At 44.3% G+C, this 26814-nt stretch overlaps 1 protein-coding gene across 2 annotated transcripts in view; it reads right to left on the bottom strand.

Annotated features, from left to right (window-relative positions):
- ELAPOR1 (endosome-lysosome associated apoptosis and autophagy regulator 1) overlaps positions 1-26814 on the bottom strand; it is a gene marked incomplete at both ends in the record, with an annotated part of 68806 nt that overhangs the window by 32367 nt on the left and 9625 nt on the right. For both annotated transcript variants that reach the window (XM_079698159.1, XM_079698160.1), the window contains one exon: positions 776-896. In XM_079698159.1, coding sequence (XP_079554285.1) covers positions 776-896 — 121 coding nt within the window. The remainder of the gene's footprint in view (positions 1-775; positions 897-26814) is intronic.

The raw sequence follows: 26814 nt of genomic DNA, 5'->3' as shown, positions 1-26814 counted from the left end.
TAGCAATATCCATTCACAAATTTAACAAGTATTTATTTGCTCACCTACTGAACCAGGCACTAGGCTAAGCTTATTTTAGATTTTAAATGCCCTCAATCTCCTTTCCAAATTTTCAAGTATTCCTTGATTCTAGTTCCTGATTTTTATTGTTATCCACTGCCCCCCTTTGTATATATGAAAAGAACAGCTCAGGGGAAATAGCTGCCAGTGGTAGCAAAGTTGTAGCTGCAGAGTCCCAGAGGTGAGGTGGGAGCTGCAGGGAAGTCACTGCCTTTCCGGCTGCACGGTCAGCTCCACAGTCAGGGAAGATTCTTGTTCCCTGAAGTAATGCCCAGTGAATTTTAAAGGTCTGTCTCTGCAGAAAGTTATCTTCTCTGGCTTCTTTTTCAAGAATGACTGCAAATCACAATCTTTCCTAAGTGAGTGACTGTGGCTGGTGAGTGTAGGTTGGAGAGAAATGCACAGCCAAAAAAAGAAAATGTATGCAAACAGAGAAAATATCTAAGTGGCACACAGCCGGAATTATTTTTACTTTATACTCTCATGGGATTTAAATCTGAAAATAAAACAAAAGTAAATTGAGATACCCAGTTTGCATCCACGAAATAACACTTCTGCACCAAATCTCAGGAGGTTTGGGGATGAGGACTGACCGGGTGGGAGGGGGGCGGGGTGAGATCTGATTCCTTAAGGCAGCCACACTGTCAGGAAGTGCCTAACTTGGACGGCAGGAGGCTTGGGGCAGAGGCCAAAGCTGAGAGGCAGGGCTGCTTACAGCACTCGGTGCCCTTGACGGGGTCAGGGAGGCTGGTGCACAGGCCCGGAGTATGCGGCACGGCGACCCTCCACCTGGAACCCAAGCTGTCACACGCAGTGTACTCGTAGTGGTACTCAGACTGCAGATGAGAGAAGAGTGGGCAAAATGTGCATTAGTAGTGGTCAAACATTAACAGCTTCCTACCCACTTCCTGCCCAGCACAATGGCTACTGACACTCATCATCACAGTAACGGGCCCTGGGACCCCGGCAGGGAACAAGGCATCATGGAACCAAATGATCGTTATCAAACACGTACAGGAGCTACGGTTATTGGATCATTCCTCTCCACTGGCCATGGTCTAGTCCCTAGAAACCGCCCCCCGCCTTTTTTTTTTTTTTTTTTTTTTTTTTTTTTGCGGTACGCGGGCCTCTCACCGCTGTGGCCTCTCCCGTTGCGGAGCACAGGCTCCGGACGCGCAGGCTCAGCAGCCATGGCTCAAGGGCCCAGCCACTCCGTGGCATGTGGGATCTTCGCGGACCGGGGCACGAACCCGCGTCCCCTGCATCGGCAGGCGGACTCCCAACCACTGCGCCACCAGGGAAGCCCCCTTTTTTTTTTTTTAATGACTCTCTTTGCGGTTGTGTATAAATGTCCTGATAGGCCAGAGGAATGTGAGAAGGTAACTAAAGAACAGGCTACAAACAGGTGGAATTTTTCTTGTCCCCAAACTGCAGAATTTATGAGCAGGGACTGGTCCATGAAAAATTTACAAAGGATTGTCACAAAAGCTGTATTTCTATTTCCCTGATTTCCTTGCATTCTTCATGCTCTCTCCTGCCCAGAAAAACTATGAATTCCCACCTCGAATTTTATGAAAATGTCACATTTAGCCCAGGCAGGTGATGGGTTCTCATCACATGAGCCTATTCACGCCTAATTTCTCTGTGCAATGAAAACTCACAGTTCAGTTGCTTTACCTGAACTAAGAATAAACTGAATAACAACAACAAAACTGCCAAATCAAGCATTAAATAAAACAGCAGGAGCCACATCAAAAATCACAGAAAGTACTACTTGGGAAAAAGAAAGCACAATAAACGTGCCAAATACTCTTCAACATTTCTGACTCTTTTAAATCTCATAATAAATAACAGTCCAGGGCTTCCCTAGTGGCGCAGTGGTTGAGAGTCCGCCTGCCGATGCAGGAGACACGGGTTTGTGCCCCGGTCCGGGAAGATCCCACATGCCGCGGAGCGGCTGGGCCCGTAAGCCATGGCCGCTGAGCTTGTGCGTCCGGAGCCTGTGCCCCGCAATGGGAGAGGCCACAACAGTGAGAGGCCCGCGTACCGCAAAAATAAATAAATAAATAAATAACAGTCCATAGAATTAATGTGAATTTGGCTCTGATAAGCATTTTCCAATCCTCACTTACCAAAAACTATATTCAAGCCCTAAAGTACTTTGTACTACTGTATCCATAAGAAAAATAGAATTAATGTCCCCCTTCTACCCATATGAAAGGATGATTGCATAATATATAAATGCAAGGAGCTGGTGCTAAAACCGAGACAGTTTGAAGTTGGCTAACCTAAGAATGTATCAGAACCAAAAAAAGAAATCTTTACTTTTCGGAGGGGTTAAATAGACTGCCTTTCATCTCTTTTAAGATGCATATTTCTTTCACACTTTAACATCTGTGAAATCAAGTTGTGGCTTATAACTGACACAATTAAGGAAGCATCGTGTCATGTTTTAACTGATGGAGTTTTTCCTTTCTTTTTGGTACATAAAAAACAGTTCAATTTCTCCTGTGCTAGCTTGGCTTCTCGTGGCTTCCATGGAACCTTAGACACACTAGGGGTTCCCTGTACCTTATGCTATTCACTCCAGGCCCATCTACTAAGCATAGGCTTTCTTTTGGTCTTAGAAGCAGTGTTATTTCAGACTTGTGGAAGTATAGTAAACATGTTGTTTCTTAATTTGTAGTTTCAGAAACTTAGGGTGATGAGAGAACAATTTTAGAGCTCCATTTTTATTGTCTTCTATATAAGACAATATATATATACTCTACGTCTATATATTCTATATATATTGTCTTCTAATATAAATATTTACCAAATATATATTGTCTGCCCAGCACTTAGAGGTACTAGATGTTGTGTCCAGTGTGGCTCAGGACAGCAACGCATAAACTGGGCACTTTCATCCAGAGGGAGCAGATGCGGAGTAGGAGGAGGAGTTGGGGGAATTGTGAGCCTAACTTTTTTTTTTTTTTTTCTTTTTGCGGTACGTGGGCCTCTCACTGCCGTGGCCTCTCCTGTTGCGGAGCACAGGCTCTGGACGCGCAGGCTCAGCGGCCATGGCTCACGGGCCCAACCGCTCCGCGGCATGTGAGATCTTCCCAGACCGGAGCACGAACCCACGTCCCCTGCATCGGCAGGCGGACTCTCAACCACTGCGCCACCAGGGAAGCCCGAGCCTAACTTTTGATGAGAAGCTTTGGCTTTAGATTAGATGTCAGTGTCATCTAGGAAAGAAAGAACATCTGGGTGGGAATTCTTTGTGCCCCTGAGCTACCATCACTCTGGATCTACTTTTCCTCTTAATTCCATTCTTTTCTTCAACCCAGAGGACTCTGAGGATAAATAAGGCAACTACATATATATCAATTCAGGTCTAAAAATGATACTCTCCAAAGGGTTTTGCTGCAAGAAAGAGGGGTAAAATCCACAGTATGTAAATTAAATGGAGAATTGAGTGAATCAGGCAGAACGGATTCAATGTTCTGCCCACGAACGTAGTTATGCCTGTCATCTGCACAGTGCTTTTACATTCCCAAACACCATCTTATTTGATCTTTAAACTCCCCAGAAGGCAAGCAGAGCAGGGGGTGTTTCCTCCATTGCACAGATGAGTAAACACTCTCCATGGGGTGAAATGGCTTGTCCAAGGTCACACAGCTGGTAAGTCACTGAGCTAGAACTCAGGCTTTGCTACCAGGAATCTTCCACCCTCATAAGTCCCATCAAACACAAACTCACACTGGGAGAAATTTAACAGCCAAATCTAAAAATTAAGCAAGGCAGTGTTGGTTGTCTGCCAGCAGCCAGGCTCGCTTCTGAGGCCTGAGAATTGGTGTTAAAACATCTAATCTGTTCGAGCAGATCATTTCAGTCACTCTGACTGCATTTGGCCTCTCAGAGACACATGGGCCAAGCCTGCTTCTCTTTGCATCGTCTTTCATTTGGTGTCCCCTGGGTCCCGCTCTGGTGGGAGGTTTGCCAGGAAAATGCTGGTTCCGAACCTTAGAAAGTCTCCCTTTCAATATGTGCTACTTTACTTCATGTCACGTGGGGATATTTACACCACCCAATGTGGCTGGCTCTGCTGCCACATAGTTCAAATCTGAACTATACTTTGCGATCTCACCATCCAAGACATAGGCTTAGACAGACAGTTAAATCAGAGACATAACTGGCAGCGCTTCTCAATTATATTCAGAGTTCTGTGAACAAATCAATTCCCCCACAGCACCTCAGTTTAACCAGTGATCTGTCTTTGAGAGCATACGGTCTGCATAATATACAGATTCACAAAGGAGACACACGAATAGATTTAATTCATATGTCCAGCATACAATTCCTTGTTCTCCCCATTCACAAAGATATGACACAAATCACAATTGTAAATGGGGCACAGGAAGCAGTGACTGCTGCCTGTTCATCGGGGAAAGAAGGGAAGGGTTTGAAAATGAGGGGTGGGCATCTTACTTAATCTGCCCCCCCCAAATCACCCAGCCACATGTAATGCTCCTAGGGAACACAAGAAATTAGAGGGAAAACCCCCAAAGCTGGAATCTGCTTTGCCAAATATTGGTAACGCTGATCTTTCAGCTCCAGAAGAAGGATTCACTCAGACCCACAATGTTTGGGGTCCTTGCTGTCTGGGCAATGAGTGGACTGCTGAAATGAAAAAATAATCACCAAGCCAGGATGGTGCCTGGATGCAAATGTGTGCTTCTTTCCACCTTTCCCCCTTCTTTCAAATAACATGTCTTCGTTTTTTAAATGATTGTCAAAGCAATAGATTAAAGACTAGAGATTGGTATCACCGGTCTACAGATTAAGTGCTAGAGAGGCATGTGGTCGCTGTCTACTGTGGAAGATGCACAAGGTGTAAGGTGATGAGCTGGTGCCAAAGGGATGTGGTCCACGGCACAGGTGGTGCTTAGCTTCTTTGGCACATGCACTAAGTAAATAGGCAAGCTAGAAGGGATTCCACACCCCATCACCACATGGGGCTCAACTTCTCTCAGCCACAGCTGCCTCATCTGGAAAATGAGGACACACAAGTGCCTGCCTCATGGCAAGGCTGCTGTGTACAGTGTATATAGGCTCTCCAGAAGGCTGCCCAACACAGAGTGTGAGTAAAGTTGAAATCTAGCTCAAGTTCTTCATGCTAGGCAGTGTGCCAAGAAAGGGGGTGCCTTTTTCCCACAGGTAGTAGGTTGGTTGTGATCATAAATAAGATGATACAGGTCAAGCACTTACAGCAGTAGGTTTTTCAATCTTCAAAACATCTTAATGGAGTAGGTATTATTATTTTGCCATTTTACTGATGGGAAAACTGAGGCGTCAAGAAGTGAAGTTACCTGCTCAAGGCCACATAGCCTGGAGATTGCCAAGCTAGGACCGAACCCAGGCAATCTGAGTCCGTAGCCTGTGTTCCAGGCTGCTGGTGTTTGAGGGCAGCCTGTGTGGGCTACAGTCACACTCAGTGAAAGTGTGTCTGGGGCCCGGCACTGACACTCAAGCTGCTGAAAACTTTGCAACAAAAGCCAAGGCATCAAAACCTTTGTGAACAGGGCCCAAAGGGGAAACAGTCAAGCCTGGCGCCATGTGGAAAGGGAAGGCTGAAAGGCACTTAAACCTGGTTGGAGGACCTCCCCGTCAGGGACGCGTGTGGTTCTTGCCTGCCCACTATCCACAGCTCCCTCCCATGCAGCAGAGCCTCTTTGAAGGATACATCCCCTCCTTATTCTATTCCATCTAGGCGGGATTGTCAGATGAGGTGGCTATCTGTCCTCTGCCAAGGCATGGACACACGGCCCACACAAAGCAAATCAGAGGCTGTCTCCATGTAAGCAGGAGATGGGATGAGGGGGTGAGGCCACTTCGCTGTGAGTAGGGACCTGAAGTCGGTGGGAACTCAGGGAAGTATGAGGCAGGAAAGTGGGCTAGCTGGGGATAAGCCCCTCCTTACTTCTCAGCTCTACCTAGGGCTGGCGTTGGTACCCCTCCCCAGCCAAAATCCACAGCAGTCATAAAGCTGAAAATTATGCCAGGTGAAATAAGCCAGTCACAAACGAACAAATGCTGTCTGAGTCCGCGTATAGGTGCGCAGAGTAGTCAAGTTCAGGAAAAGAGAAAGCAGAACAGTGGTTGCCAGCAGCTGGGCGCCTGAGTACAGAGTTTCAGTTTTGCAAGATGAAAATAATTCTGTTGATGGATGGTGGCGACGCTAGCACAACAATGTGAATGTCCTTAATGCCTGAACTGTACACTTAAAAATGATTAGGATGGTACATTTTATGTTATGTGTATTTTATCACAAGTTTTAAAAAAAGTTATGCTACAGGAACATGCCCAATCTCTGACTTATCCTAATAAGTCCCCCAGAGAGTAGAAGCAGGATCATCTGGTAGTCTAAATTTAAGAAATATCCCCCAAATAAGATTATGTATGTCAGCTAATTGGATGGCCAAGTTCAAGAGGGAGGAGTGGAGGAAGGAGTGGAAGACAACAGACTGGAGTGGACATCATGACAGTCTCCCTGGAGATGCCCATGGTGGTTCCCTGATGCTTAGGTGTTTGCCATTGACAACTCTTTGAAAGCATTGCATTGCAGTTGTGCAAATAAATATTAATGCTAAAAACTACTTTTTTTCAAACATTCTGCTCTTTTGGAATTAAAATATTTAAATCCTGGAAATACTGTTAACTTGGAACATGTCAGGTCTTCTACGTTCTAGGAAAATGATGTTCACTCATTCCATGTTCAACAAGTGTTTACTGAGGGCCTATTGTGTGCTAGGTTCTAGTGAAGCAGTGGCGTCTGAGACAAAATCACAGCTCTCAAGGAGCGTAGATGTGTATGAGGCGGGGAAGGTGGGGATTCACTGGGGAGGAGACAGACTATAAACACTTATGCACGTGCTAATTTCCGGTATTCCACCGTTCTCTACAATTATTTGTCATTGTACACTCTTGCTGGCCCCGCTTTCTCCAGAGAAGGATCTTGATGTCTGTTATGAACTGTGTGTTTGTGTCCCTCCCGAAATTCAGATGTTGAAGCGCTAAAATGATGGTATTTGTAGGTGGAGCCTTTGGGAGATAATTTAGTCATGAGGGTGGAGCTCCCATGAAGGGAGTACTGCCCTTAGAAGAAGAGAAGCCGAGCTAGCCCTCTCTCAGGCCTGGTAAGGATATAGCATGAAGACGGCTGTCTGCAAACCAGCAAGAATGCTCTCACCAGATACTGGATCTGCCAGCACCTTGATCTTGGACTTCCCAGAACTGTGAACTTTCCAGAACTGTGAGAAATAAACTGTTCACGTTTTAAGCCACCCAGTCTATCGTATTTGGTTTTAGCAGTCTAAACAGATGAAGACAGTGTCTAGGGACTCTGGCAAAGATCGCAACATGTCTCTGACTCCAGCTTGACACGAACCATTGAACCACACTGTTTCTTTTTCAACTCATGATGGTTTGAAAGTCATGACAAGCCAGACCTGACAAAAAAATAGCCTAGCTGCCTAGATGTAACCTCTGCCACAGCAGAGCTGAGAAGACAGAGATGGCCAGCTACGACTGTCCGAAGGACAAGCACTGGTGATTGGGTGGCAGTGAGGTCTAGAGTTCCAGTGGCCTTCTTCCTGCCAGGGCATTTCTCCAGCCCAGCTGGCCAAGGACACTGGCAACGGGTGGCCCAGACTGACTGGAGAGTCCAAGGGCTCCTTCCCAAACAGGGCCTCCAGTTGTTAACATTGTGGGTATGGCATAGGCTGCAAAGCTCCTGGGGCCATGAGGGCTCAGTGAGCTGCTAAAACAAGCAGTCAGGGAGACTAAGAACAAATGGCTTAGTTGGGCATTCGACACTCTGGGCCTCGGTCTTCTCATTTGTAAAATGAGGAAGTTGGATTTAGGCGATTTCTAGCTTCTAAGATTCCTTCCAGTTCCAATACCTCATTATGTTATGGTTGGTGTGTGCATGGAAATCTGTCCTTCTTTCCACCTTTTCCCCTCTTCCTTCAAAATGGCACTTCTGGGCTTCCCTGGTGGCGCAGTGGTTGAGAGTCTGCCTGCCGATGCAGGGGACACGGGTTTGTGCCCCGGTCCGCGAAGATCCCACATGCTGCAGAGCAGCTGGGCCTGTGAGCCATGGCCGCTGAGCCTGCACGTCCGGAGCCTGTGCTCCTCAACGGGAGAGGCCACAACAGTGAGAGGCCCGCGTACCGCAAAAAAAAAAAAAAAAAAAAAAAAAAGAGGCACTTCTCAGTTTTTAAAATAATTATCAAAGTAATAAATGTTAATTGTAGAAAAGCTGAAAATACAGGCTAGAATTAAAAAGAAAATTAAAATCTGCCATAAGCCTACCAAGCAGAGATCACTAGTTGTAACATTTTATTGTATTTTTTTTCAAATTCATTTTCTATACATGCATATGCATTTTAAAAAACAAAATGAAGGGGCTTCCCTGGCGACACAGTGGTTGAGAATCTGCCTGCCAGTGCAGGGGACACGGGTTTGACCCCTGGTCAGGGAAGATCCCACATGCCGTGGAGCAACTAAGCCTGTGCGCCACAACTACTGAGCCTGCGCTCTAGAGCCTGTGAGCCACAGCTATTGAGCCCACGTGCCACAACTACTGAAGCCGCGCGCCTAGAGCCCGTGCTCCACAGCAAAAGAAGCCACCAGAATGAGAAGCCCGCGCACTGCAACAAAGACCCAACACAGCCTAAAATAAATAAATAAAAAACAAAATGAAGATCATATGGTATGTGGTTTCTTCTTCTGACTTTTTTTTACATTTTAGGTCACAAGCACTCTCCTGTGTCTTTAAGTTTGCACCATAATTTCTCTAACCATTTTCCTGTTGTCAGACATTGAGTTTTGTCCAATTTTTCCTTATTTTAAATAGGACTACAATGAAGCTTTATGTGTATCTCTGATTATTTCCTTTGGAGAGATTCCCAGAAGTGGGATTACTAGGGTAAAGGGTATGAGTTTCTTTAAGATTCTTGATTGGGGAGGGATATTTCTAAGAGAAAGCAGACATTTCTAAGTCTTTTTTATTTCTTCACTTTTTACTACAATAAATTTCATATATATTTTTATTTTTTTTAATAAATTTATTTATTTATTTTTGGCTGCGTTGGGTCTTCGTTGCTGTGCGCGGGCTTCGCATTACGGTGGCTTCTCTTGTGGAGCACGGGCTCTAGGCGCGTGGGCTTCTTGTGGCATGCAGGCTCAGTAGTTGTGGCGCACAGGCTTAGTTGCTCTGTGGCATGTGGGATCTTCCCGGACCAGGACTTGAACCCATGTCCCCTGCATTGGCAGGCAGATTCTTAACCACTGTGCCACCAGGGAAGTCCCTCAAATATATATTTTAAAAAGACAGAATATGATGACCCCTATGTACCCATCACCCAGCCTCCATACTTATCAGTTTCTGCCATTCTTGCTCATCTACCTCTATGCAGTCCTCATTTACTTCTATCTACTCCTCCCCACTGGAAGTTGTTATTTTTTCTAGTTTTTTTTTTATTTTTAGCAAAAATTTATATACATTGAAATGCACAAATCTTAACTTGTTCAGTTTGGATAAATGGCTACACTTGAGTAAAACAATGACAGTAAAACAAAGAATCACCGCCCAGAGACTGCTGGGGAGAGTGGTAACCCCTTGGCCACCTTCCCCCACAGACAGAACAGACAGAGCCAAGCAGAGTCTCAGATCCTGAGTCTTAAGAGTCACCGAGCCAGTGCTGCACAAAGACACAGCCACCAAGGAAGCAGGCGATCAACACAACTTGGGTTTGTCTTGGCTGGGACAGGGCCTGCATCAAGAAACAGGTTCTTAAGTAAACCTGGATTCTGACTAGAGGCATTGGAGTCTGGAGGAGGCCCCCCCGCCTGCTCTTTCCCCAGCTGCAGGCTCAGCCCCTTCTCCTCTCACCATCCCTGAAGGGCAGATCCTTTGGGGAGAATGTCAATATGGGGGCCGGGTGCACCAGGCAAACACCTGAGCTGGTACAGTGGGGTCAGTAGGTATTTGTTGGTTCAGCTGCAAATGCCACTTTGCTTGGAAAGCCTCTGACCTAGATGGGAGCAGATCCCATTAAACAATCCTGACTGTCAAGGAGAGACCAGCCCTTCATTGGGAGGGAGGAGTGAGCTCTACTTAGCACAGAACATGGAAAACCACGGTGAAATGTCAGAATTTGAACATCAGGGTCCCAAAGAGACTTTCTCTGTGGCCCAGCCCTAGCTGGATGGTTTCCCAAACTCCTGTTCTTTGTTCTTTTGGCTTTGGAGTGTCCTCACTCAGGTTTTGGGTGGATGGTCCGCTGAGGCTCAGAGACACAGTGACCTTGACCTCTCAGGACCTTTCCTATTGTTCGCCAGCCATCAGACTGGAGAGACTCCCTCTTTCCTCCCTTCTCTCCCTCCCTCCTTCCCACACTTTTAAGACTGCTGACTCAGTAGCAGTGTCTCCTGGGCCCTAAAGGCCTAGACATACCAGCCCTCAACCTCTGGTGCCTACATCTGTCTGATTATCACAACCGTCTGGAGATCACATTAAAAATACAGATTCCTGGGCTGTACCTCCAAGATTCTGATTCCCCACTAGATCTTTGTCTCCTTCCGCCCTCTTTCAAAACTCACTCTTCTATGCCTCAAGACTTAAATATTTATCCCATTTGGAAGCAAATCAGATAAATACATCTCACACAAGACAGGGATCTTTAATCTAGGCTCCTGGACCACTTTCCCCATACAACCAGATACAGAATTTTAGGTATATGCATTTTTCTGGGCACTGTTTTCATCAGATCCTCTAAGGAGTCTGTTATCCATCCCCTCACACACAGGAAAATCATTGAAATCTATAATAATGCATTCATAATTTTTAAGTGGCTTAATATTTTTACCCCACAACAGGCTGTTCACTTTTTTAACAGGGGGCTGAAATATTTTAACCCAGGCACTTTCAAATTCTGCTCCAGAGTCTAGGGGTTTAGAAAGCCAGACCCTTCAAAGGGGAGTGGGGATTCCCCCACTTTAATGGCGCAAGGTTGTTTTTAAAAATCTGTTTAACATGCTAGTCTTCTCAGTTTAGGTTTTGTTTGAATCAAAAGTTCCACACTCAAAAAAAGTTTAACACCCATCTTTACTTGAAAGAGCAAATCCCTAAAGGTGAAATTGCAGGCATGAGGCAGAATCACGGAGTTAAGGATGCCTTTTTGGCCTTCCTTTAATCCCCCTGCTTAGTCAGTCGTTACCTCTACCTACAAGCGATGCCCCCTCTCTCCCAGAGCAGGCACCAGCTGACACACCCCAAGCAGGCTGACCCCTGACAGCTGTCCTCAATCTGTGTGCTGTTGCCTAGCAACACGGCGTCAGGAGCCCTGGGGATCTCAGGAGTATGGGGAAGCCCTGGCCTTACATTGCCCCTTCTTTCACATATTCTACTCTGGAATTCCAGATTCCATTCTGATCAAAGACAGCAGAGATGGTGCTTGGTGTCCCCAGCAGGACCTGCCCTGCTGGTTTGGCCGTGGACACAACACACAAAGCAGATACGGGGTCTCTACACCCAGCTGCGGCAGTTTGTGGCACCATGCTCTGGGCCAGACAGGCCCCTGACCCTGAGGTCTAACCTGTCTGTTAACTAAGCTGCTTGTCCATTTTGGGCACAGTCTTGGTTGGGGGCTCTTAGGAGACAGGACTGGTACCGTGATAACAGCTGCCGCTAATGAGGGCTTACGACCACCCATGTGCCAGGCTCTGGACTGGGCACTTCACATGCATCTTCCCTTTAGTCCCACAAACCCCCTTGCTATTATCGCTACTGCCCTGACCTCCCTGTTTACAGCTGTAATCCACTCCCCTCAGTCCCACTGACCCTCAAATCCCGAATGACTTTTTTCCATAGCACGTATCACCTTCAAACCCACTTTATAACTTAGTTATTCATTATATTTATTGTCTAGTTCTGCCCCTGCCCTCACTCCAGATCAGATGTAAGCTCCAGAAGAACAGGGATCTTTGTTTTTGCTCACTGATGCAGCCAAAGGGCTCAGAAGAGTGCCTGACACACAATAGCTATCAATAAGTATTTGTTAACAAGGTCCTACTGTATAGCACAGGGAAATGTATTCAATATCCTGTGATAAACCATAATGGAAAAGAATATGAAAAAGAATATATAGATATGTGTAAATAGTCACTTTGCTGTACAACAGAAACTAAACACAACATTGTAAATCAACATACTTCAAAAAAATTAAAAAAAATAAAATAAATGATAAATGTAAAACAATAAGTATTTGTTGAGTGACTGAATGGTGAGCAAAAGTCATGACTTGAGAATAGCTCTGGAGCTGTGCAGACACTCCAGATTACAGCCAAAAGATCTAGACTCTCATCTTGGCCTGACGCCCCCAAACTATATAATTATGGGCCCGTTATTAAATCTCCGCGTACTTCAGTTCCCTCCCCCATAGAACAGGGGTGCTAACACTCTGCTAAGATGATGAACAGATTCCTTCCCCCTAAACTGACTAACATCAAACTATCAAGACAATTAGGAGATTAGGTTCAGGAATGCTCTTTGTAAACTGGTTAAAGAAGAAGAAGCCAGCTACTGGTTAAAGAAGAGAGGGCACGTGGAGGGGTCACCCAGGTCCTTCTCTCCTCTTTCTGGCAATAGGACAGGGAGAAAGGAGCCAGGTGACATTTCTGCCCTAACGGCAAAGATGACAGCAGCAGTTCGATCCTCCTCGGTTCCCCTGATGTTTACCACCCACGCTGACTCACCCTCTTCTCTGATCCTAGTCTACGCATACATATGAAACAACATCTGTCCTTTTTCCCCCAGCAACTCCCCCAAAGCTAATCTCTCCAAGAGAAAGCCTGGTCGTTGACATTTATGACACTCGGTAACAGCGGCCAGTCCATCAGGTGCAGTGGGCTTTTCATATTGCTTGTAAATATCCCTAGGATTGAAATGGCTTTGTAGCCAGGAAACAAAATGTCCCTTTATAAATTCTAATCCCTTTCTGATAGGTGAGAGTTTGGTGCACACATCTGTCTACAAGGCAGGGCTTTATGAGATTGTATTTCAAAGATGTGCCTTCCTTGATTTTTAATGAGATCAAAATGTTCCATTAAATGTTTTCACCTGGGCTTTTAATCACGCCTGAAAGAAACAGGCCATCTAGGTCCTGGCTTATGCAAAACTCTCCAAGGATAGCTTAGTGTTTGGACGTGTTAGCTGTTTATGATGGAGAACTTGAACCTGGAGGACAGACTTCTAGCCTAGAGAACCAAGTCAACAGACAAGGCTTCCGTAACTCCAAAGGAACAAATATACATGAGCAAGCTGCAACACCACGATCTCCTAGTACACTGTTTTTCAAACTGGGGTTTAAGAGTCGTCAAATGCTTACTCATTAGCAGTCACTCACCATCTTCCCAGACCCTGGATACCACAATCTACTTTCTGTCTTTATGGATTTGCCTATTCTGGACATTTCATAGAAATGGAATCCTACAATATGTGGCTGTTTCCATCTGGCTTCTTCTACTTAGCACATTGTTTTCAAGGTTCATCCATGTTGTAGGATGTATCAGTACTTAATATTATGGCTCATTAATGTTCCATTGTACGGATGTACCACATTTTATTTATCCATTCATCAGTTGATGGACATTTGGGTTGTTTCTATTTGGGGACTATTATTAATAATGCTATTATGAATATTCACATGCAAGTTTTTGTGTGAACATATATTTTCAATCTCTTGGGAATACTTCGCAGTGGAGTTGCTGGGTCAAAAGGTAACTCTATGCTTAACTTTTTGATGAACTACTGAATTGTCTTCCACAGTGGTTGCACCATTTAATATTCCTCCCAGCAATGTATGAAGGTTTCAATTTCTCCAAATCCTTGTCAACACCTGTTATTATCTGTCTTTATGGCCGAACCAGTGGTTCATTTTATCTCTCTTTTTAAAATATTTATTTATTCATTCATTTATTTATTTATTTATTTATTTATTTTTGGCTGCGTTGGGTCTTTGTTGCTGTGCGTGGGTTTTCCCTAGTTGTGGAGAGTGGGGGCTACTCTTTGTTGTGGTGCGCAGGCTTCTCACTGCGGTGGCTTCTCTTGTTGCAGAGCACGGGCTCTAGGCACGTGGGCTTCACTAGTTGTGGCTTGCAGGCTCTAGGGCGCAGTTTCAGTAGTTGTGGTGCACTGGCTTAGCTGCTCTGTGGCATGTGGGATCCTCCTGGACCTGGGCTTGAACCCGTGTCCCCTGCACTGGATTCTCAACCACTACGCCACCAGGGAAGCCCCACTTTATCTCTTAAATGGATCCTCCACTACTGCCTGACAGAATCCTCTGTTTCCATCAGGGCCACATGCAGCTGTGGACTAGAGTTCACTTGTCTGAGTTGGCAAGAGCTGACTGTGCTCGTCTCTTCCCAACTCCATGCTCAATGACACTGATAGCTTAAAATTGGCCATGATGGACGTATCCACACCATGGAAATCAGCAAACATTGAAAAGTAGGACTTTCCTTCCCCTCCCCAAAGAGCCAGTTGTTAAAACATTTATCAGCACATCACTAACAGCATCCACTTACTCCAAACTCCATAGCTTTCTTTGACTTGCTCTTTTCTTCAGCTTGTAAATCCACCCTTCTCCCTACACATCCTCTAGTTCAATTAAAATCCTAGTCTTTTCTAAGGTTCAGTTCAACTCTCTTATATGTAGAATTTCAATTGCCTTCATGGACTGATGACTCCAAGTTTCTATCTGGAGCTCAGCCCTTACTCTTGAGCTCCCAGTCCTTATCTAGTGTAACTGCCTGATGTGTCTCAAGCACATCAGATCCAACATTTAAAATAGTTCTCAACTGCTCTCCCCACTGCTGTTCTGTATCTAACTGAATGGTGTCATCATCAACTTTGTGATGGCAATACTGGTCTTCAGGGGTTTTTGAAATTAATTTTTATTGTAGTATAGTTGATTTACAATGTTGTGTTAGTTTCTGCTGTACAGCAAAGTGAATCAGTTATATATATATATCCACTTTTTATAAGGTTCATTTCTCATATAGGTCATTGCAGAGTATTGAGCAGAGTTCCCTGTGCTATACAGTAGATTCTTATTCGCTATCTATTTTATGTATAGCAGTATGTATATGTCAATCCCAATCTCCCTATTTATCCCTCCCCGCCTTTCCTCCTTGGTAACCGTAAGTTTGTTTTCTATATCTGTGACTCTTTCTGTTTTGTAAATAAGTTCATTTGTACCTTTTTTTTAGATTCCACATATAAGCGATATCATATGATATTTGCCTTTCTCTGTCTGACTTACTTCACTCAGTATGACAATCTCTAGGTCCATCCTTGTCACTGCAAATGGCATTATTTCATTCTTTTTTATGGCTGAGTAATATTCCATTGTATATGTGTACCACATCTTCTTTATCCATTCATCTGTTGATGGACACTTTTAGGTTGCTTCCATGTCCTGGCTATTGTAAATAGAGCTGCAATGAACATTGTGGTACATGACTCTTTCTGAATAATGGTTTTCTCAGGATATATGCCCAGTAGTGGGATTGCTGGGTCGTATGGTAGTTCTGTTTTTAGTTTTTTAAGGAACCTCCATACTGTTCTCCATAGTGGCTGTATCAATTTACATTCCCACCAACAGTGCAAGAGGGTTCCCTTTTCTCCACACCCTCTCCAGCATTTATTGTTTGTATATTTTTTGATGATGGCCATTCTGACCAGTGTGAGGTGATATCTCATTGTAGTTTTGACACTGCTACATTTAGCATCTCTTCGAGCCAGGAACCACGTCTTTGACACCTTTCTCTCTTAGGCCCTGTGTATAATCATTGAGACCCTATCTATTTTCCACCTCCAAAATATCTCTTGCATCAGTCTCCCACCCCCACTGCTACTAATGAAGTCAAAACAGTGACTTCTTGCCTAGAGGAGCCTTCTCATTGTTCTCCCAGGCTTTGCTCCCTCCTCTCCTCCAAGACACTCTACAGGCTACAGCCAGAGTGACTCATCTGAAATGCAAATCAGATTGAATCACTGCCCCACTGTTGCCCTCAGGGTGGGCACCAGACTCCTCGCAAGGTCTACAAGTGCCTTCAGGGACTTCCCTGGCTGTCCAGTGTTTAAGACTCTGCGCTTCCAACGCAAGGGGTGTGGGTTCGATCCCTGGTCAGGGAACTAAGATCTCACATGCCATGCGGTGTGGCCAAAAATATATAAATAAATAAATAAACAAACAAACAAATAAATAAAAATAAATACAAGTGCCTTCACTCCCTGGCCCCTGCTTACTTCTCCAGCCATCTGTCGGTTTATTCCTGCTCTATGCCCAAAGCCATAACACTTTGAGATGGTGCCTTTTTACCTCAAAGTAATTCAACTAAAAATATTCGCTAAGAATATGGTGAGGGGATACAGATATGATCAAGGCAGTCCTGGCATTTATAGGGACCACTGTGTACAGCTGAATAGGTTGGACACTGCACAGTCCCAGGGAGTGCTATTCACATAATAGTCTACTAAGGTACTAGTGTATAAAATACATACAACAAAGTAAGAATACTCTAAATACATACAGAAGCATAATTTCAGGGAGAAAGTGACAGTTGAGAAAAAACATGCTTTAAGAATCTAAAAAAGAAGTGATTTCTTTAATGCTTCCTAGCTATCTTTTTACTTCCAATCCATGTCTATAATCTCCTGGTTTATAATATCTGGCATTCGGTCCCATTCTGAATAATTAAAATTAATTTAAAGGAACCCTGCATGATACCTTGCTTTTGTGGCCAGCATGTTGTTCCATGAGCATTCTCATGCCCCTGATTTTATTCTCCTAGAGAGAGAAGCCTATGGTCAGTGCTGCCATCATGCCTTCTGTGTGCCACCAGTGCTACAGGCTGCCCCAGGAGTGCAAACTAACTTCAGTAGTAAGTCTGAAGGCAGCAGGGATCACTTCCCGGCAGGAGAACTAGGTGGTGGGGGACAAGGGTGGGAGGGACATTTACTTTTTATTCTGTACCCCTTTAAACTTTTTGAATTACCATGTGGGTGAATAACCTGCTAAAAAAAATTTAATCAAGTTTTTTTTTTTTCTTAAGCAATGCCTCCCTTAGAGGGAAGTGGGGTTTTTTTTTGTTTTGTTTTGTCAGGATTCTTAGAGCTGGGGTGTAGGGAGGACTTGGCAGTGGAGGCTGAAGCCATATTTTACCACCTGGGCTGGAGCTGACATTGTCATTGTGTTTCTCTGACCCATGGGAAAATATTCTTTAGAGGAAAAATTAGGAAATCAGGAAGTCTCAGCCTGCTGGTGGAGGGAGGGTGACAGAAACAGTTTCTTTTATTATGTTTGACGTCTTATCTGTGTCTCACCCAGGGATCTTATCAGCTATGGGCACTGATGTGTGTGATGTGTGAATGCAAGAACCAGAGAGGCTGAGTAGACACCTGGGCAGGTGCCTCCTGTCCTGTAAAATGAAAACTGTGCTAGTGACTGGTGTACCTGTGGATGTATTGTTTGCAAAAGTTGTGAATAAAAATCCCAGGCTCTTCTCTAAGACAGTTCACCCTAGGTCATTGCCACATTTCACCAACAGAGATTCTGACCCAGCCTCCTGCCATCACTGGGGAACCTGGAGATGGGTGAGCAGAGAATCAGCTCTAGAACGTCTGGCCTCCTCTGTTCAACCTGATCCTAAAAGCAAACAAAATGTTGGCTCTTGCTTAAGCAGACTTCGCTGCAGCCCGGGGTCAAGATCTGGGGGCAGGAGTAGCTGAAAATGTGCTGGGGCAGGTGGTTTTAGAAATGACTCCCAGCAGCTGACCAAGTTTCTGTACCAGCAGACTCCAGTCCCTGTCCCATAAAGCTGCAATCTAGTCATCCTGGGCCTCAGTTAAATTAATCTTCATTCTAGAAATAGCTAAGAAATCCGACAAGTCTGTACACATGTGAAGGAGAGAATGCAGATCTTTCTCGTGTGCCCTTTATACGTTTTGAATTGCTTACTATGTGGCTGTGTTACCTGTTCAAAAAAATAAATTTAAAAATAAAATATTTTTTAAATGTATCACCCTGCCTTTGTCACTTACTTCTTCAGAGTGGCCTGGGTTTACAACCGATCTCCAAAATAAAAGAGTCAGAAGAGAGCATTGCACTGTCTCTTCCGACCCCATAGAATGCCCTGCCTAACCCTCCTCACCCCTCAAGTCCCACATGAAGCACCCTTTCCCAGGCCTTCAAGAAACAGTCTCGATCCTTCTAGAAGGTGAGACCTCCATCCTTCACACCACTCATGACGTGATGATCATCAACTGCCTTGCTCTGTTGTTACTTCTCAGTTCACCTGGTCCCAATAAGGTGGTAAATTCTCTGACTCATATTTCTGTGTCACAACCCCTAAATGAATAACTGTGCTTTGCCTGCAAGAGACACTCCCCAGGCATTTTGGAAAATGTCATATTATTGTAGATTGAAGTGAGGTCTACTAATCTAAACTCCAACCTGGTGCAGACATCCCTGAGTGACCTGACGGATGGTTAGAGAGGTTGGTTAACTGAGAGATTCAAAAGATCTAGAGGCAGAGGAGTGTACTCTTCAGATTATTTAGCAGTAATTATACCTACAGTAAAATCTTTTTTTATTTTTTAAAGTTAATTTAAAATCTTTTAATTATCAGCATGTTTATATAAAAATTCAAATAACAGAGAGATGTATGGATAAAAAGTAAATGTCCTCCTTCACCTCTCCTCACTGCACCCATGAATGATGCCATATTATCCATCACAGGACCTGCATCAATCTGCTAGGGCTACTGTAACAAGGTACCACAAACTGGGTGGTTGAAACAACAGAAATCCACTCTTTCACAGTTCTGGAGGCTAGAACTCTGAAATCAAGGTGTCAGCAGGGTTGATTCCTTCCAAAGCTGTGAGGGAGAATCTGTTCCATGCCTCTCCAGCTAGCAATCCTTGGCGTTCCTAGGTTTGTAGCAGCATAACTCCAATCTTCACATGGCATTTTCCCTGTGTATGTCTGAGTCCAAAATTCTCCTTTTTATAAGGACACCAGTCATACTGGATTGGGGCCCACCCTAATGACCTCATCTGAACTTGACTACATCTGCAAAGACCCTATTTCCAAATAAGTCACATTCTGAGGTGGTAGAGTACACAGGGGGTGCTCTAAGGTACACATGAATTTTTGGAGGGCACGATTCAACCCATAACAGTGCCCATGCCTCAGATTTTCCATCTAGACAAGGAGAGACTCATAGCTCTAGGTTCCATGCTGTGAAATTTGAGAAATTTCCCTTTTTGGACAAAAAAAAAAAAAAGTAAAAGCAGAATTATGTTGCCTCCTTCGAGGGAAATAAAATTAATGCTTATTATGCATCTTTCATGGTCCTCAAACTTTGCAAATTTCATTTCTTTAGTCTTCACAACCACCCCAAATTCCTTGACATCAAAGACTGTCCCATCCATTGTCATATCCCCACTGTGTAGCTTAGAACCTGGTGCTGCAACAGTTATAAAACAAACATTTTTTGAGTCAATGAACTCTGTGGTGTAGACGTTATTTCCTCCATTTTAAGGATGAAGAACTCAGTGCAGAGATGCTCAGACACATGTCCCAAAGTCACACAGCTGCTAAGGAAGCTGCAGGTTTGGGACTCAAGCCCAAGCCTGCCTTTATTCAAAGTTCATGTCATTTCCATTACACTTAAGCCAATGGTTCTCGAAGTATGTTCGCAGGACCAGAAGCTCCAGCAGTGCCTGGGAACTTGTTAGAAATGCAAAGGGATTCCCCTGGTGGTGCAGTGGTTAAGAATCCGCCTGCCAGTGCAGGGGACATGGGTTCGGGCCCTGGCCCGGGAAGATCCCACATGCCACAGAGCAACTAAGCCCGTGTGCCACAACTACTGAGCCCACGTGCCACAACTACTGAAGCATGCGCGCCTAGAGCCTGTGCTCTGCAACAAGAGAGGCCGCCGCAATGAGAAGCCTGCACACTACAACGAAGAGTAGTCCCCGCTCGCTGCAACTAGAGAAAGCCCGTGCGCAGCAATGAAGACCCAACACAGCCAAAATTTTTTTTTAAAAATTAAAAATATAAATAAATAAATAAATAAATAAATAAAAATAATAAATAAAAAGTTGCAAGTTACCCATGCTGTATGAAAAAAAAAGAAATACAAATTCTTAGGCCTCTTCACCGATCCACTGAATCAGAACCTCTTGGATGGGGCCAGCATTCTGGGTTTTAGCAAGCCCTCCAGGTGACCCCCTGCAGTTTGGCAGCCCCTGTGCTAAACCAGGAAGCAACTGGGAGAAGTTGAGAGTAGGTGTGACCTTAGAGACTGGCTTGGTCTTTTTTTTTTTTTTTTTTTTTTTTTTTGAGTTGCCTATGCAGTTCCAGGATTTCCAGAAACCTTACCTTCTATTCCAACAATTGTTATTATTTTTTGATGCTGAAAAATTACATTACCCCACTATTTTCAGAAAGGAGGGAGGAAAGAGAGAGAAGAGTGTCCAGAGGTAAGTATTCAAATCTGAACTCTTTCTTCCAGTTTCTTTCCTCTGCTGCAAACGATGAGACACCCTGGGAGAAGCTCAGATGAAAACACCATGAGAACTCTCAAGTTCAGCTTCAGCTTCACCCAGAAAAGAACACTGACAGTCCTCTCGAGGATAAAGTTAGCAAGATGCTTTGAAAGCTGCCAAAGGGCTTCCAAGGTGAATGAAGTAATTGAAGGTGGAATGAACTCATCTCTGCAGAATTTCATCCACACAATCATGAAAGAGGAGACCAGAGCAGCAGGTGCAGCAGCTGGCTGAGCAGATATCCATTTCTTATCTGTAAACCAACAGGGCATGGTCATAAATCTTAAGCCAGCTGTTCACTGGATGGAGGGTTGGGACTCAGGAACCGTTTGCAAGAATGACCTGTTTCTTAAAGAATGGCACTTTTCTTCCCAAGGATCTTGATGGCAGAAGAGGGTGGCAGCTAGATGGCAGTTGGAGGGGAGAGGCCTGGAGCCCTGTGAGGTGAAGGCTTCCGTAAGGCCCAAACCAGGGTTCTGCCACTGGGCTCAGCCTGGAGAAGGTTAGGAGGCTTTGCAGCTAAGGCAAGAGGAGGGAACTGTGCCACTGACTCACCAGCAATGTTCTCCTTTGGGAAACTGTAATATCATCCATTGTCAAAAGGGGAGGTGGTGCTGGGGGAAGGGGAGCTGGAAGAAAGAACAGGATCTAAAGCAGAATGCTCAACTTCAAGCCATTTGCCTAAGTTCACTTTCTTGGGTGTCTTCTACAAGATAGAAAAATGAAATGCTCCTTTACGTGCTACGAAAATTGGTCTCAGCATTCCTCTGGCTCCTTCCACGTCCTCCACCCACAGCCAGGCACCTGACAGTGCCAGAGGCTCTGGCAACCACCACACACTGTCATTTCCAAAGGCTCCCCTGGGGCAGCCTGGGGCACCATCACTGGGAACAGAATCCACATCACCACCTCTTGCTTTGTGAAAGCAGAAATGGCCTGAGTCCAAGAGTGAAATTTGGTGGAAGAAATTAAGGCAGGATGCCATTCTCTCTAAGTTTCAGGAAGACCTCAGATGATCCTCCTGTTTTTTTCAGCAGTCACAGGAGGAAATAGGACAAATCTTCCCACTTCTTTATTTTTATACCTACTGATAAACTGTCTCGTTTTTTTCTCCCACTCTGAGTTGTGCCAACTTCTATAATGATTAATAGATGGTAATTAAACATCAAGTTCCTGGCTATTTCAATTTGAGACCAAAGGAAATTGGTTTAAAAACTAAGATTCTTGGGACTTCCCTGGTGGCGCAGTGGTTAAGAATCCACCTGCCAATGCAGGGGACAAGGGTTTGATCCCTGGTCCGGGAAGACCCCACATACCGCGGGGCCAGTAAGCCCATGGGGCACTAAGCCCGTGCACCGCAACTACTGAGGCTGTGCGCCATAACTACTGAGCCCACGAGCTGCAACTACTGAAGCCCACACGCCTAGAGCCACCGCAATGAGAAGCCCATGCACCTCAACGTTCGCCACTAGAGAAAGCCCGTGCACAGCAATGAAGACAAAATAATAAATAAATATATTTTTTAATTATTTTAAAAAAAGATAAATAAAAACTAACATCCTCATTCCCTCTCTCTCTCTCTCTCTATATATATATATATATATATATATATATATATGATTTATATTTCAGATATAAATACAGCTATATATATATATATATGTAACTATAAGTTCTCTATAAACAATGCCTGGCACATAGTAGGTCTGTGATAAAATTTGTTGAAAGGCAACGAATTGAATGAACGAGTTCATACATACATATACACTGGCTTCTCTGGTTCAGTTTTTTTCAGTTTTCCAAAGCACGTATCTAAGCATATCACCACGCTGCTCAAAAAAACTTCTCCAGTGTGTTCAGAATCAAGTTCTATTTTTCTCCTTAACACAGTCTATTCTATAAGAGCCTCCAAGACTGGCCTCAGTCCACCTGCCCATACCCTTTCCTCTCCCCTCCACTAAAGCCACCCTGGACAACCTGAAATTCCCCCATACAAGCCCTGCATAATCCCATCTCCTGGCCTCAAATGTCTTTCCCTGGTGACCTGCCCAAGATCTACTCTATACTGGGGTGAGGACTAAGCTTTGAGACAGGCCCTCAGATGCCACCAGTATACCCCCAAAGCCTTCTCTGATTTCTTCAATTTCCCTCTTATAGTGCAAACCCAAAGCCCTTTGTTTATATTCAGTTTTATCTCTTATATAAGTGCATTCTATTTATGGACATAATCCCTCTCCCCCAATAAACTGTAAACTCCTTGAGGGCAAGCATTGGGCCAATTCATTCCACATTTGCAGCTGCAAGCACAGTGCCTGACACATTTGGAGTGCTCAAAATAATTACTGTATTAATAAGTAATAATAATAACATGGAGATTTAGGAACATCAAATTCAGGAAAACTAGTCCAACAGCTAATGGAATGGATGATTTCATGATACACTGTGATGTGGTGGTTTTAAAATATGTCCACATATTCTCTGATGTTTCTCCCTTCAAGAGGAAAATAGAGCTTAATTCTCCTCCCCCTGAGTGTAGGCTGGACTCAGTGACTTGCTTCTAATGAAAAGAATATGGCAAAAGTGATGGTGTGTGACTTTTGATATTAAGTTATAAATGGTGTTGTGGCTTCTTCTTTGCTCTCTCTGATTCCCCGCTCTGGAGGAAGCTGGCTGCCTTGTCATAAGGACACTCAAGCAGCCCTCTGGAGGGACCCATATGCGAGGAACAGACTCCTGACAATAGCCTCTTGGAAGCTGATCCTCAAGTTCTAAACAAGCTCTTGGGTGACTGCAACCCTGGCCGACATCCTTTTTTTTTTTTTTTTAATTTTTGGCTGTGTTGGGTCTTCGTTGCTGCACGCCGTCTTTCTCTAGTTGCAGCGGGCGGGGGCTACTCTTCGTGTGGTGCGCGGGCTTCTCATTGAGGTGGCTTCTCTTGTTGCGGAGCACAGGCTCTAGGTGCGCGGGCTTCAGTAGTCACGGTTCGCGGGCTCTAGAGTGCAGGCTCAGTAGTTGTGGCACACGGGCTTAATTGCTCCGTGGCATGTGAGATCTTCTCGGACCAGGGATTGAACCCGTGTCCCCTGCATTGGCAGGCGGATTCTTAACCATTGCGCCACCAGGGAAGTCCTCTGGCTGACATCTTGCCCGTAACCTCAAGAGAGACTCTGAGCCAGAATCACCCGGCTAAGCTCCTCCTAAATTCCTGACCCACAGAAACTGTGAGAAAAAAAATTTGTTATTTTAAATCACTAAATTTTAGGGTAATTTATTATAAGGCTATTACCTAATAGATAATAGATAACAATCCATTCCAAAAAAAAAAGGTATAGTTTTTAATTCTTGTTGGACCAAAGGAGATTCCTGATTTTACAAGGTTAATAACTCTGTTAAAATACTGATATGCTCTTCTCTTCACCTGATACACCCTATTACGTCTTCAGTTCTTACCTAATTTTACCACTGCTTTAAAGCCCTGCTTGACTCTCTCACTTCTTTTGCAAAGTTCTCTTTTTTTTTTTTTGCGGTACGCGGGCCTCTCACTGCCGTGGCCTCTCCTGTTGCGGAGCACAGGCTCCGGACGCGCAGGCTCAGCGGCCATGGCCCACGGGCCCAGCCGCTCCGCGGCATGTGGGATCCTCCCGGACCGGGGCACGAACCCGTGTCCCCTGCATCGGCAGGCGGACTCTCAACCACTGCGCCAGCAGGGAAGCCCCGCAAAGTTCTCTTTAACCACTCCAGCCCACACTGAAATAATTTTTCTCTTTATACTTTGGCACTTGATAACTATAATTGCTGCCACCTATGGAGTCCTTACTATGTGCCAGTGTACCAGGCTGAAGAGTGTCCCTCCAAAATTTGTCTCAGAATGTGTAATCTTATTTGGAAATAGCGTCTTTGTAGATGTAATCAGCTAAGATGAGGTCGTATTGGATTAGGGTGGGCCCTAAATTCAACGACTGGTGTCTTTATAAGAAAGCCATGTGAAGACACAGAGAGACACACAGGGAGAAAGCCATGTGACAATGCAGGCAGAGTTTGGAGAGATGCAGCTGCAAAGGCAAGGCACGCCAAGGATTGCTGGCAACCACCAGAAGCTGGAAAGAGGCAAGGCAAGATTCTTCCCTAGAGCTGTCAGAGACAGCATGGCACTGCTGACTTTCTGATTTCAGACTTCTAGCCTCCAGAACTGTGAGAGAATAAATTTCTGCCGCTTTAAAACACCCAGCATGTGATACTTTGTTACCGCAGCCCTAGCAAACTAACACAACTAGTTAATGTTCACATCTTCTTTCTCATTCCTCATTTTCACGACAATCCTTCAAATTAAATATGATTAGCTCATTTGGTAAATGAGTCCCACAGCCAGGAAAACTTCACCTGGGCTATGAACATGTGCTCTGCCCACTGCCCCTTCCTATCTGGCCTCACTGCATCATGCACTTGATCTCTATTTGTGACTGCTTGTCCTTTTAAAGGCTGTATGTGCATCAGTGTTAGTTTCTTGTATATAATTCTTGTGTCTCTTTCAGTCCATTATGTTCAATAAAACTTGATGAATGAATTATTTTAAATTTCAGTGGATTAAGAAAATTAAATAAAAGAGAAAATAATAAGTATTTGGTGCAGAAAACGTAACAGTAGCCCACAATCTAGAGGAAATCTGTCACTAATGTTTTCAGACTGTGAGTACTGTGATGACACCTGCTTTCTGGGACCAGGTATCAGTATGGACAGTATTGTGAATATTCCTAAGGGAGACAAAAAACAGAAAGGGTATAGGGTGGAGGAACTAAATGTCAGAAATAATGACATTTATAATAGGTAACCAGTTATGCTGCTTAACAATTACAAATTTTAAAAAAGAATACGTTGTGGCCCAATGATATGGCTTAACTCTAGAAATAGTGAGCTTCTCACTACCCAGGGTAAAAAGTTTTTGTTTTTGTTTTTGTTTTGGCCTCGCTGTGTGGCTTGCGGGATTTTAGTTCCCAGACCAGGGATTGAACCCCAGCCATAGCAGTGAAAGCGCCAAGTCCTAACCACTGGACGGCCAGGGAACTCCCAACAGTATTCCTTTTTAAACATTTGTAATTGCTAGGCAACCTAACCCACCTGAGGATAGGCACCCGCTCCGCTATGTTAGGGAGCTGGTGAAGATGCCTTAGGTGTGAATGATCACTGAGATCTACCCTGACACCAGCACTTTACAAGGTCGCAATTTTATATCTAAATGACATAGATTGCACCAACCTGTTGATCTCCTTGCATCCTCTGAGGATCTCCTTGGTCCTCAGTTTCTGCAAGTATCAAATTAAGATTTATACCTGAAACTAGCACAATACTGTAAATCAACTATAATTCAATTTTAAAAAGAGTTAATAAATTTGGGATGATAGCAATCTAAGGTTTTTAAAAACCTTAGATTTTCAGTTTTCTGAAAATTAAAAGGATGTCTCCTCTTGCAGAGAAGCTCCTGAGAATCTATCTGCATCCTCTCAGTGGTATCACCTTTATCTGCTCATACTCATTCACGACCCTGCCCTTCAGCTACTCATCATCTAACCTAAGAATGTATAAGCAATTCCTGCATCAAAGACAACCAAGTGCACTGGCCACTATCACACATTCCTCAGAAATCATACATGATCTGTCTCTACATGGGAAAAATAAGCTGGTGAATACAAGAATCAGGGGGTGGCCTTTTAGACAGTCCAGGACTAAAAGTCTGTATGTTCTTTTTAAAATCTGACTTTTCCCCCCCACCATAGTTCTTTGTTTTCTTCTCATGTCCTGCTAACCTGTTATTTATTTTATATTTGGGCACAGCTCCTTCTTTTCTTTTACAGATGATTTACACAGCTGAATTAATATTTGTAAATGGAGGCTCTGGCCCTAATCTTTTAAAATTTCTTTACAAGGAAAATAAGTTGATCCATTAACTCAAAATGTATGGAGCATCTAGTCTGTGTGTAGCACAGTGCTTGACATGCTGACTTTTCTCAAGTGCTATTCCGAGTCAGAACCATCCTTAAAATTCTTATAAGCATGGTTTCTCAGAAAAAGTCAGATGAACAGATATAACTGATGCT

The sequence above is a fragment of the Hyperoodon ampullatus genome, assembly GCF_949752795.1.
Source record: "Hyperoodon ampullatus genome assembly, chromosome: 2".
Lineage (NCBI taxonomy): Eukaryota > Metazoa > Chordata > Mammalia > Artiodactyla > Ziphiidae > Hyperoodon > Hyperoodon ampullatus.
This window is presented reverse-complemented; position numbering and strand designations above follow the sequence as displayed.